At 38.3% G+C, this 13,458-nt stretch overlaps 1 protein-coding gene across 7 annotated transcripts in view; it reads right to left on the minus strand.

Annotated features, from left to right (window-relative positions):
• Nucleotides 1-13,458, minus strand: part of PBRM1 (polybromo 1) — a 66,863-nt gene that overhangs the window by 23,630 nt on the left and 29,775 nt on the right. For all 7 annotated transcript variants that reach the window (XM_062585771.1, XM_062585765.1, XM_062585769.1 and 4 more), the window contains 6 exons: nucleotides 11,207-11,483; nucleotides 8,912-9,017; nucleotides 5,487-6,129; nucleotides 2,954-3,165; nucleotides 1,715-1,900; nucleotides 159-316 (listed from right to left, as the gene is read on the minus strand). In XM_062585771.1, coding sequence (XP_062441755.1) covers nucleotides 159-316; nucleotides 1,715-1,900; nucleotides 2,954-3,165; nucleotides 5,487-6,129; nucleotides 8,912-9,017; nucleotides 11,207-11,483 — 1,582 coding nt within the window. The remainder of the gene's footprint in view (nucleotides 1-158; nucleotides 317-1,714; nucleotides 1,901-2,953; nucleotides 3,166-5,486; nucleotides 6,130-8,911; nucleotides 9,018-11,206; nucleotides 11,484-13,458) is intronic.

Consider the following 13,458-nt stretch of genomic DNA (forward strand, 5'->3'; position numbering starts at 1 on the left):
TCACTGTAAATTAGTTACATGTACCACGAAGCAAATACAGTATGAAAAAGTAAGCTCTATTTTACAAAGCATTGTTAGAATATGCCTGCATATCAGAATACCCACACCTTTTCATGGAAAACATGCTATTTAACAAATTAGTCCAGAGAGTCTCTCACCTTAACAAACATGACCACGCATTTGCCTAAAATTTTGCTAACAGGAACTTTATTGTAATAGTCACTTTTAAAAACTTCTTTCTCCAAGAACTTTCGTGTCGCAAGATGAAATGTTTCATTTGGTCGATAAAACCAACAGCCATACAACCATTTCTCTCCTTTAACATAGGAAAAGAAAGAGGGAAGGAGGAAGGGAAGAGAAGATGTAAAAAGGTATGTTCTGTACTTTATGAGCAAACAAAACCAACCATAGTTTGTTTTCGTAATTAAATGGCCATATAGCAATTCATACTGGGAGTAAATCTAACCCATTTAAACAAGGCAATGTTCCTTAACTGCCTGAGATAAGGAAAATTTAGTTACTTAGAAAATTCACAAGTTGTTTTTTTCCTAAGAAAACCTGACTCAGCAAAACAAAGGAGATATTAGTTCTGTCGAGCCAGGTGGCTATGGGAAATACAGTCTGCTGCTTATCAAAATCCTGAATTTCAGGCCTTGAAATGGCTTCAAAGTCTACACAATAATCACCTGATTATTTGAAGAGCCAGATGTTTGAAGACCCTTGGACAAAGGGTTTCAAGCTTTATAAAAACTATTCCTTCCACATTACACCATGATAAAAAAAATCAAATTATAACTTATCAATTTATAAAGAAATTGGGGATATATGCTATTTTGCTAAATCAGAAAAATTCTAATCTGTAGACTGAACCAGAATAAAAAAGCGCTATTCACTTTCTCCATAGCAGACAAAGAACATAAACATCCAACTTGCCAGACCAATGATTCATCTAGACCAATATACTCTATCCAACGGACTTAGACAGACAGCCTATTAAGAGAAAGCCTGCAAGCTTTGCTACTCTTTGTGGTTCATTTGGATCAGGGGTGTTAGAGAGCTATTCTCTTTATCTGGCTATTATTCTCTGACTATTCCCCTTATTATCAGTTTTAAACCTGTAGTACAGTGTCTTTCTTCATCCATTTTTGAACCTGCCTCCACAAGTTCCCCGGGAAGTCATTTCCAGAGGCTCACTACCCACCACATTAAAACTCAGACACTTCATCATGTTTTAATCTGATCTGCTAGTGTCAGTGCCTTCTAATTTTAGTACCACAAAATTTGCTGAATAGTATTTCTATATTCACCTTATCCACCAACTACATGATTTTTGTAACATTAATTATATCCTGCTTCAGACTTCTCTCCAAACTGAAGCCCTTTTAGTCCTTACTAACACAGCTAACGAGCTAACACAACTGCACTTGAATTACAGGTAGCCCAGTCCACTTACAAAAACATTTTGTAGGATGCTTACAATTTGTGGGGATAAAGGGCCGGGGGGGAAGTGTGTACTGACTCAAGAACTTGGTATTTGTGATATTCTTTGGAACAAAGTAATTCAGAAACAAGCAAAAGTACTCACCACCCCCCACATGCTTCTGTAAGTGAAATAATTTCTACACAGAAAAGGTTCAACTTGAAGTTTTAAATAGTAATAACTGTAAGTAGTAAGTTTCACCACATTGTTTTCCTACAGCAAAGACATTCTTACCAGCAGAATCTTCCCACAGTCTCTCAATACAGACTATGTGAGGTTGCAAGTTGGCTTCAGCAGGCTCCACATAGACATAGTCTCCTACGTGGTACATGCTATTCTTGAAGCTGCAATCCTGGCTGTAGGTCCGATGCAAACTTGAGAGGCCAGCTGATCCAGACGAATCTTCACTCTTTTCCGCTTCTTATTTCAGGAAAAAAAGGGGAAAGACAGAAGTTAGTATATCCACACTCACACATTAGCCATTACTGCTGATGTGAACGCTCTCACCCATCACACTGCAGCAGTGGATCAGGAACCCACTGTACTAGGTGCCATCCAATCAAACACCAAAGAGAGCAATGCTTTCTTTCTGTTCCTAAAGGGTCAATGCAGAAGTGCCACATGGCACCCAATGCCCCTCTCTACCACTGAATTCCAGTGTAAAGGAAGGGTTAAAGCATGTCTTCTGCTTCACCTAGTCTCTTTTCCTGTTACTGGTGCTGCTGAAGACTGTGGACTGCTTCCACAGGTAAGTTTTATTGGGGCGCCCCAGTGAGGGAAGAGGAACTCACTGACAGCAATGAATTCAAAAGCCTTCAGGAGAGCATGTTTTTTCTTTGTTTGCACGTATTTATTTTTCTCATAGGAAGACAGAAAAAGGGCATCACAGCTGCTGTCCCTTTACAACTACTATACGCATATGAAGAACTAGGGCATGTGAAACAAGAGACCTTCACAGTAGGTTTCCTGCTCTACAGAATGGTTCGAGCCAGTTGTTCTTCACAAGATGCAAAAAGGCCTAGCTAAGTATCAGCATTAAAAGCATGATCACAGACAACACTATCAGTAAATATCAAGAGAGCTGGTATTTGCCAAAAAAATAGAAATGACAAAATGTCAACTGGAACAGTCATTTCCGAGTTTATTATTAGTAGAAAGAAAGTTATACTAAAAACTATAGCTTTCTTTTATATCATCCTTGCAATTGAACTACCAGTACCTGTTCTGATTAAACAGTTTACGTAAGGTTAGCATTTAGCTATATGTCTTTCTTAAAGCCATATGGTGTGGCCTACAAGGATCAGAATAAAATAAATTCCTCATAAGTTTAAATCACAGGATCCCTGACTGGGCAATCAGAGGGACTATTAAGGTTCCTACAGTAGGTTAAGCTGCAGAAAGAGTAGAACAAGCATCATATGCATATTTTTTCAATTAATATATTTCATTTTGATGTCAAAAAAAAATAGCTACCTCTCTTCTCCTCCTCTCTTTTGAGTTTATCCTCCTCTATTTCTTTGGGTAACTTTTCCTTCTTTTCCTTTTCTACATCATTATGAAGATGCTTGGTGGTATAGCTGAGAGCAGGTGACAGAAGAATCTCTCCATTTTTACACAGTTCATCTCTGATTTTAATAAAGAATTGCTGAAGTTCAACTGCATCCTCATAAATCTCTGAATCAGTCCTGAATAAAAATAGGTACAACACAACAAGACAGAAGCATAGTTTGTGCAGAGTCAAAAAGGATTCTAAACATGCACCTATTGCTATCACACTTAGTAATTAATTAGAAAGTCATCTTTTACACAAAAGGTGTCTTAATCAGCAAAGCGCTACTGCAATAGCATTCAATACATCTTGCTTTATCAACACAACTAGATTTCTTTGTTCATAGTTTGAACAGCACTTCCATACTAAATATTCAAGAGGAATAAAATGTTTCTGCCTCTACATCTGCCTTCTTTTTTTTGACTATTAAATAAGCACCATGCTGCTCTATGGACACAGATGATTTGAGCATCTTTCTATCCTGACTACTGGCTTAAAACCGAAAACCTATAGCAAAAGCCTCTGGAAGTGCTTGCCCCCAAACCTATCCTTCATGTCAAAGTATTTACAAAGTGAAAGATTAGAAAGTGAAGTACAACCAGTGCCTAACTTTCCAATTTCAAGTATCAGACTTGAATTCAACTTCTTTTTGAGTTATAGAATTTGTCATATGACAAGACAAATTATTTTCAGAGAGAAAGAGGTTATAGGGGGTTGTTTACATGTCCTGGAAAATAAAAGTAATCAATATTCTGTGACCCAAAAGAGCAGTTTCCAACCAAATGCTGTTGAGCAGCCAAGTTCTGTTTCTATTTTAATAGACATTTGGTTAAAAATGGCCTTTGCAGTCTCTGAAATCTACTGTCAGCTTTTCAGTTACAGAACTTACAAATCTCAATTAAGATGAAGTGAAAGGTAGGTTAGGAATCAACACTACCAGCTTGCTTGATTGCTACACAGACAGACCCCCTGACTTAGAGAAATCTCACTGACAAACTTGGAGACAACTTGCAATGAAAAATACTTCAAATTTCTTAAACGAATTTCTTAAACAAAAATTCTCCTGTAAATACAAAGGAGAAAGAAATGAATGAAAAGCTTTATCCAGTGTAACCTAGCTCTATATACCAAGTCACAAGCAAAGTGCCTGAAATCATCTAGGGTGATATTGTACATCAGGTCAGCCAGTCTGCCTTTAGAGTCTGTGTCCTTCCTCTTACATTCCAGTACAATGGAGGCAATTTACTCCTATGTCTCCCACTTATAAACTTTCCCAAGTATAAATTTTAGTGAAATGTTCCCTGGAATAAAATTTGTCATGCTCGTGTAGGATTTATCATGCACGTGCAACATGCGCAGCAATCCATCTCCCATAGCTTAGAAGCGATAAACCTACTGAGTAGTGCAAATGTAGCACGGATGCCAAAGCCAAGAGGTACAAGGAGTTTCAGTCAGGCTGGGCAAATTCAGGACTTCTCAAACACACACATAACTTCCTAAAGAATAATTTAAGAAACAAAACAATCTCCCCCCAATAAACAAACAAACAAACAAAAAACCCCAAACCCTTCTGCACACATTCTGGAGGGAAAAATAAACAAGAAAGCAAAATAAAACAAAATTCAGGAGAGAATATTTCCAGGAAGATTATGACACATTGAAACCATAATTAAATTAGGCATACAGCCTACAACAAACGAGACAGACAATATCCACTGAAGTGTCATTCTAGCAGTTGATTTTGGTGCTTATTCCTAACAAGTGGCAGCGGAGACACTGGGAACTCATACTCCACCTGCTCCTCTGCTGTAAGTTTGTATCAGTTTGACTAAAAGCACTATTTTTGCATACATCAATCCTAAAATACCAGAAAAAACAAAGAGAGTGGGCCGGGCCTCTACAAGCTGTTCATTTTTGAAGATGACTTCTGAGAACCTAAATAGCTTTTTAACAAAAATGGCTTAATAACCTCTATTCCTGTTAGCAGATGTTTCAGTACCTTTCTCACTGCCTTTCCTTCAGAGTCAAGAACTCATCTATGTATCTCCAAGTAATTCAAGTTAAACATAGCAAAAACTGGGAGGTGTTCATAGATTTCCCACAATGTCATCACAACTCACAAAACTGTGATTGCTCCAAAGACATAATCCACTAGTCAAGCATTTAAACAGCTGCTCTTAGTTTCATTTTTCACATCAAAAGTTATTATACTTGTGGTTTTCACAAGGTGTGTCTTTTAAAAGACTAACATTAAAATCATCTCATGGCAGAAGCTTACCTTTTCCTTGTTTTTAAATGAAAGCTTACGTTCCACTAAGACAGTAATGCACCCTTAATTGAGCAGAATTTTCTAAACGCCCAGATCAAGAAAAGAATAACTTCAGTCTTTGTCTAATGGCAACAAACAAAACTCATCCTGTAAGAGAAAGGCTATCTGAAAAACATGGCTTCACTTACCGGTTCATTCTCCTTGCCCTCTCAAGTACCTCAAACATATTCTCCTGGAACAAGTCTAGTCTTCTATAGCGATTATTTTCAACATTTTTTCGGATAATATCAAAAGTCAGAGGAGGTTTGTTTGGGAAGTTGGGATCAACAGCAGGAATCTCAGCTAAAGAGTCACTGTAACATCTGCCTTCATCATCCTGATGGCTCATAACAGATACAAAAAGGTTATGGATAAGTTCCTGAATTAGCAAAGTTACATTGGGGACATGAGAATCTTCATCTCCTTCTATCTCTCTTCGAGTTTCAAGCAAAACTTTATGCAGGACCAGAGCATCTTTATAAATCAAAGATTCTGGCTCATTATACGTGCAGGCGTTATTGAACATCATTACAAAGTCCTCTACCATGGAATCAATATCCTGGTATTTGTTGGCCATCATATGACTTCTGATTTTTTCCATGTCAACAGGTTTTTTTATAGTTACATAATAGTCAGGAAGTTCAGATCGAGATGGCAGCCTCAAGAAGATGGCACTCAGTCGCCTGCCTCGTTTATCCGTGTAGTTCTTAACTGCTTCATAAACTTCATTCAATTTCTGTTGCATCGGAGTCATGTATTTTGATTTTTTAGGGGAAATGCCACTTTTTCTACCTGTGCAGACAAAAAAAAGAAATAAAAAATTAACTAGAAAAATGGAACTTGTGCACTTTGACTCCTTTCCATTGGACAATAACTTACTGTAAAGAGAGACCTGGCAAGGCTGGAGAGTTGGGTGGAGAGAAACTTCCTGAGGTTCAACAAGGGCAAGTGCAGAGTCCTGCACTTAGGGAGGAATAACCCCATGCACCAGTAGAGGCTGGGCACCGACCTGCTGAAAGCAGCTCTGCAGAGAAGTACCTGGGAGTGCTGGTGAACAACAAGTCGGCTTTGAGCCAGCAATGTGCCCTTGTGGCCAGGAAGCCCAATGGTATCCTAGGCTGCATTAGGAAGACTGCTGCCAGCAGGTCGAGGGAGGTGATTCTGTCCCTCTACTCAGCCCTGGTGAAGCCACATTTCGAGTACTGTGTCCAGTCCTGGGCTCCCCAAGATGAGAGAGACATGAAGCTACTGGAGAGAGTCCAGCGTAGGGCTACAAAGATGATCAGAGGAATGCAGCATCTGCCCTATGAGGAACAGCTGTGAGAGCTGGGCCTGTTTAGCCTGCAGAAGAGAAGCCTGAGAGGGGATCTGACCAATGCACAGAAGTACCTTAATGGGGAGGTGTCAAGGGGATGGGGCTGAACTATTTTCAGTAGTGCCATGCAACAGGACCAGAGGCAACGGGAAGAAACTGAACCACAGGAAGTTCCACCTAAATATGAGGAAGAACTTCCTTACTGTGAAGGCAGCCCAGAGAGGTTGTGGAGTCTCCCTCTCTGGAGATATTCAAAACCTGCCTGGACCCAATCCTGCGCAATGTGCTCTAGGTGATCCTGCCCTGCTTGAGCAGGGAGGCTGGACTAGATGAACTTCAGAGTTCCCTTCCAAACTCAACCATTCTGCGATTCTGTGACTGGAAGTTTTCCACTCACATTAAAGCTTGGGTTCTACAATGTGGAGCTCAATCCAAACTGCAACTTCCTTTCTTACACCTCTTAAACACATGCCATTTGTTTAAGATTACTTTTGGCACATACCAAATCTTATGTCACATGCGGCCACAAAGTGAAGGTCTCCTCAGACCTCAGCAAAGAAAATATATTTTCCTCACATGATCAGTACCTTCCTCTGAAATCAGTCTGGTATTATTCCTCTGAAATCAGTCTGGTCAGCTCTACATGAAATTCTCTCAATGGCCATTAATAATCCAGTCATCACATGGTTCTTTTAGGACAGAAGGCTGATGCCAAATTAAAAGAGGATTATTGTAAGTAAAACACAAAATAATGCCTCCAATGGTTTAGCTTTTCCATTAATTCAAGATCTTGGTTATTGTACTATATAGACTTGAGTCTATGAATTCTTTAGCACTTGTACTTTACATAAGAGCTGCATATGACTATTTTCAATAATGCCTCAAGAGGGCTGCATGCATTTATTTTCTTTAAGACTTTCTGTGCTATTTTCTCAGTTTGCCGAGTTCTGAACATGTGCTAAGGGGACGTAAGATCTGACTGTTAGCAAATCTAGTTCTAAGGGCAACAGTTCCAGAAAATCATGTTGTTGCAAATTTCACTTTTTAAAAAATGGATTTACAATCATTTTCCAATAAAAGCTCTTTTATTTCCTTTATCATTTTGTGCAAATCCCAGAAGTTCAAACAAGGAAATCAAGAGCCTTGGTTTCAGCACCCTCTGTCTTGTAAGCGATCCTATTAACATGCATTACTGAAGTGTTATGCAATGCATTTTCCTTCTATCACTTTCAATTGCAATAATCAGTAGGACTTCTTTTAATTTAGACTGTTGTAAATAGAAAATACCACAAAACAAAGAAACCTATTAGTACATTAAGAATTAAATAGCATAAAGGATGCAAACTACTAGGGCTACAAAGATGATCAGCAGGCTGGAGCACCTGCCCTCTGAGGAACAGCTGTGAGAGCTGGGCCTCTCTAGCCAGGGGAAGAGAAGACTGAGGGGGGATCTTATCAACAACATCTACAAGTACCTGAAGGGAGAGTGTCAAGGGGATGGGGACAAACTCTTTTCAGTTGTCCCATGTGACAGGACAAGAGGCAATGGGCAAAAATTGAACCACAGGAAGTTCTGCCTGACCGTGAGGGGGAATTTCTTCACTGTGAGAGTGATGGAGCACTGGCACAGGTTGCCCAGAGAGGTGGTGGAGTCTCCTTCTCTGGAGATATTCAAGGCCTGCCTGGATGCCATCCTGTTTAACACGCTCTAGGTGACCCTGCTGAGCAGGGAGGTTGGACTAGATGATCTCCAGAGGTCCCTTCCAACCTTACTAATTCTATGATTCTATGAAACACACACAAAATAAAACAAAGAGCAATAAAGACAACTGAAAAGGTTGTTCAAACTACCTACAGAAACACCAGGAGCAGAAGAGAACTCCAGCTATTTAATTTGATAACATTTTTGTAGAAATAGGTTCAGTTGTTTCAAACTTCTTTGGATTTCAACATCACCTCAAATTTGGATAGCTCACATGGCTGAATAGCAATCATTCTCACACCATTCCTAAGTTTTTCCTTCTTCATTCTAAGCTACTTTATTTAGAGACACAAGCTATATACACCACCCCATTTTTATCATGTTTGCACATCAATACCATTACTATAATCATGATTTGGAAATACAATCCTGCTTTGCATGTCAGTGCAAACATGCAGATTCTGTCTTCTATTTTAAACATTCGAGTCTGCTAATGTGTACTGCTGGGTTTTGATAAATGTTGAAATTAGACACAACAATCTACAAAATTGCCTTACTTAGCTTTAGTTTAGGAGAAGCAACATCATCATCTTCCGGCAGAGGTCCCAGTTCTTTTCTTTTTTCTTTAAGGGTCTTCTCCAGTATATGGGCATCATTGTATACCTATTAACCAGTAAAGTATTCAAAGAAAAACAAACAAGGTTTACTGTATTTTTTCCGGATGTTATGAAAAGTTTTCCTGATATGCTTTACTCCAAGGTGGTTAACTACTAGCTAAAATAAATGTTTTTCTCCTCTAGCTACAATAATCATGGTATTGTCATACAACAAACTTGTTATCACATCTTCCTTGAATGCAACTCTGCACCTCATTTTCTCTTCTATAATGTCCTGTGCATGACTTCACATCTTCTGCTTCAAACATACTATAACACATTTTGCCTAATCTTGCGTAACTCAATCACCATGTGATTAAGACAAGAAGTGCATTTTCTACACTTTACCTCAACGTGAAAAGAAATGGTCTGACCCACCTTCACCCATCCTGCTTTGTGTACATTGCATTTTTCTTCCTTTGTTCTTCCTAGCTAAAATCCCTTGTACTGGTCGTCTTCAATCTTCCCTAATCCCCTTTTCCTTTATGTTATACATAAGCTGCCTGTTCCCTTCTCATTTTATTTTCCACTGGGAGTCCCTCACTGGCAATTTCCAAATCAACTACTTCTCCCTGAAGATACCTTCTCTTCCCCTGATGATTTTTCAGGTTTTCCAACCACCTCATCTTGGAGGCATTAGTATCAATTCATCCTGTAAGAGCAAGACTTTCATTCAACTGCAAGGGAATTAGATGAAGGTTAGGGGAAAATGGGAGCTGAATCTCCCTTTGGGATTTTTCTCCCCTTCCTCATACATCTTGGTCACCCTTCATCCCACTTTCCAGACTTAGCATTTCCCCCTTTCAAAGCAGAGCAACTAAAAGCCGGAACTTTCTTAAAATAAGGGAGTACTATTACAATCAAAATGCATTGTTTTTTCTCATACTGTAAAATAACACAGCAACCTCTCCTGAAGTATACTCTTTTCTAAACAGTCTTTAGATTCTCTTTTCTAACTAAAAAAGGCCAGCACATCCAGCTTTTGACCACCATCCAGAATACACATGGATGGCAGATTTTAAGATCCATATTTCAGCATAACTTCTATTCACTCAGATGGCTAAGATATGACCAAATACAGATGTTTAGAACTGGCCCTCCAAAAGCATTTAAATGCTAATTTGAATGCAAAACTATATTTGATCAAGAAGCAAGAGTTATTTCTCAAATATACATCTCCAATAAGCTTAGACAGGGAAGCAGAACTGAGGAACACAAAGTAAATTGGTGAGATACACATCTTGAACAGATTATCCAGTTAACGGCATTTCTATTCCAAAGATTATAAAATGGTAAGGTTCAGTTGTCTTTTCAATTTCCTCCTCAAATCATTCTGTTGAGCAATGAAAGACTTCTTGAACCATTACTCATCAAGGCAGACAGGACTGAAACAGTCCTCCTGATCCTCAAATTCCACCCAGTGCAGGCAACCACATCACAAAGTCCTGTACATTAGCTGATCAAGCTCCTTCTTCGAAGTAGCTAGAGGTTTTTCATCACCACTCTCTTATACTTCATGCTCGCAGGTGGAAGAACACTGTTCCACTGTTCAAGTGCATTGGTTCACGGCTATTTATATCCCTTTTGCTCAGGAAGGCACTGTCTTTTAATGTTCTTGTTATTTACCTTACAATATATTTGTAAGTGAAAAGTATATTCCTTTCAGGCGCCTTCTGTTAAACTAAATCAGTTGGGTCTTCTAGTCTTGTTTCCCATATTCTCCACTTCCACGATAATTAAGCTGGTTTCTTTCCAACTAAGACCTCCCCTTCTAGAAGTTCTGAGCTCCAAATAAGGAGTTTGGTGACCCTTCACAGTATAGTTACTTTTCTGTGATTTACTGAGGCTAAATAATGAGAATTTAGTAAACAAATTATTTTTTAAAACATACTAGGAAACATTCAGCTGACATTCTTTGTACTGCAGAAACTAGCTTAACGAACATAAAATAAATCTAACCTTCACAATTATATGATCTTCTATTATAAAGAAATGTGTTGCATGTACACGCTTATACAACTACTTACCAATACAGAATTTAAAACATCAGCAGAAAGAATGTCTTATTTTTATTTTAATTCAATAAACAATTATCATGAATACTGGGAGTAACAGTAAAAGCTAAAATATCCAAATATAACTTTTATATCTGCAATAAAGCAGAGAGGAAATGCAACTGCGTAATCAAAACTGTACCTGGGAGCCTTCCTCATTGTAATGCCTGGCATTTCGGAACATGAGCTTCATGTCTTCAATCATTGCTTCTTCCCCTGCGTACTTATCATTGCGGATGTTATGCTCTATCATTTTTAAGTCCATTGGCTCCAAGATAATTTTATAATAATCCGGATAGTCCTTTTTGGAGGGTTTAACCATAAACAGATCACAGAGCCGTCTGCCTGTGCCTGGTTCTCGAGCTTCTAGAACTGCATTGTATAAGATTTTCATCCGTTGTTTTCGTATATTCTTTTTACTATTAGGTTAAAAGGAAGAATAAAAAAGAAAAGAATAAATGCCAGGGGCTTATTTCCCCCACTTCCAACATTAATATCAAAATGACATTATTTCTTACTATAAGAAAACAACCGTAACCTTTTAAACACACATATACAAAGCTCAACATTAAGTCTATTCTGCAGAAACATATGCTCTTGCTGGTTCTGAAAATAAATTTACGAATAATGACAACAATTAGCCTACTAAAAATGGTTTCCAATTTCTTTAAGATATAATTTTTCGCTCCTTCACTTTCAGTTTAAGTGTTTTACAGGCTAAAACAAATGACAACTTCTGGGCACCTCCCAGCTTCAAGGAAAATAGATCAGTCAAGTCTGAACATCTGAACCTGAGAACTCAAGAACTAGTACAAACATCAAGGGAAAATGTCCTCAGCCACTAATTTCACTGACTACCTCTACTGAGAGCAAAGAGTTAAGCTATTTATCTCAGAGAATTTTTAATCTTCTGCAGTATCAGATACAAGAAAAACAAGAACCTCAAGAATTTAGTAGAAAGATCTGAATTGCTCAAATGAAGTTAATAGTCAATAAAATTTACTAACCCTGCAAAATTCAAGAAGAAAATGGCCACAAATATGCTATCACTACAAATGCAATAGCTGTCCTACAAGCAATTATAGCAGTCTCAAGTATCGGACAACACAGCTTAGAAAGAAAATGGAGTTGTGTGTGGCTCCCTGGACATACCTACGTGACCTATGAACAAATAAGGTATGGGAGAAGAAAGCTCATCTTAGTAATGTATAATCTCAACTCCAATACTTCGCCATGCTTAAAAACACACTCTCTATAAAACACTTTAAATCCACTTCCAAACTATAGTATCTGCAGGACTTTTCCAGGGAGTTCACGCGCAACTATTTTATCTGTAAAGACAAAACCCCTCTATCTGCATTTGCTGAATATGCAAAACATCACTGTACAAAAGGCCAGAACCCATTGCACCATGGTTTTCTCATCATTTGCCTCCTGTCCTCATAAACACACCCATTTAAATTACAGCTACTCCAGTATACTCTAATGTCTCAGATACCTCTTGCTCCTTGTCAAGGTCAGCAAACAGTAACGAACGGAACTGAATGCCACAGCATGCAAGAAAAATCAAAATGTACCCACTACAGCTGAAAAGCCTCTTTTGCTCACTATCTTCACTATTGGGAAACTGCTAATCAGTGGGTCACACTAGCAGAAGAGCAATGCCAGAACAGATACATGCTTCCCAATTTCCACATTTTAATATTTTTCCAAGTTTTAACATTTAGTCCAACAGAAGTGAAGCAAAAGTGTAAAGCAGAAATACTAAAAAGGCCTAGACCATTGCTCAAGATTCAAGTTGTGCATTCGATATAGAAATGAGAACATACAAAGGTCTTCCTTCTGCATCAGGAAAAAATGTGATTATCTCCCCAATGGGATGACTTTTTCCCTGAATTATTAGTTTCTTTTTAAGAAACATTTTGGAACATTTGTCAGTGTTTCACCTCTGCTACCAAGAGCTGTTACAATCTTCCTTTGCTTGCTTTCACTTACCAAGCGAAATTGGTAACAAAAATTCAATTGATAAAATCAACAGCATTTTCAGGTTCTTTTAAGGCATGAAGAAAACAAACAAACAAAAAAAACATTTCCCTTCCCTCTGAACACAACTTTTTCCTCTTTTACTGTTGTTAGACGACAAGGCCTAACAGTTTCTTCAAAGTTTTTCAGCGTTCTCTTGTACAAGGTGATCAGAAGCAGTACAGGGTTAAAATGATGCTGATAACAATTTAACTTGCTTGATTTGGTTAGCAGTTCTCCTTGATTCTGAACATTACGAAGAACAGCAATTTTTGCAATTTGTTCCTTACTTATTTTTTTGATGCTTTTGTCCGTCTTACAATTCTGCTGCTTTTCTTTTTCCTCAATAGCACCCTTAGCTTGCGTTACCTC

This window comes from Rhea pennata, chromosome 12, assembly GCF_028389875.1.
Source record: "Rhea pennata isolate bPtePen1 chromosome 12, bPtePen1.pri, whole genome shotgun sequence".
Lineage (NCBI taxonomy): Eukaryota > Metazoa > Chordata > Aves > Rheiformes > Rheidae > Rhea > Rhea pennata.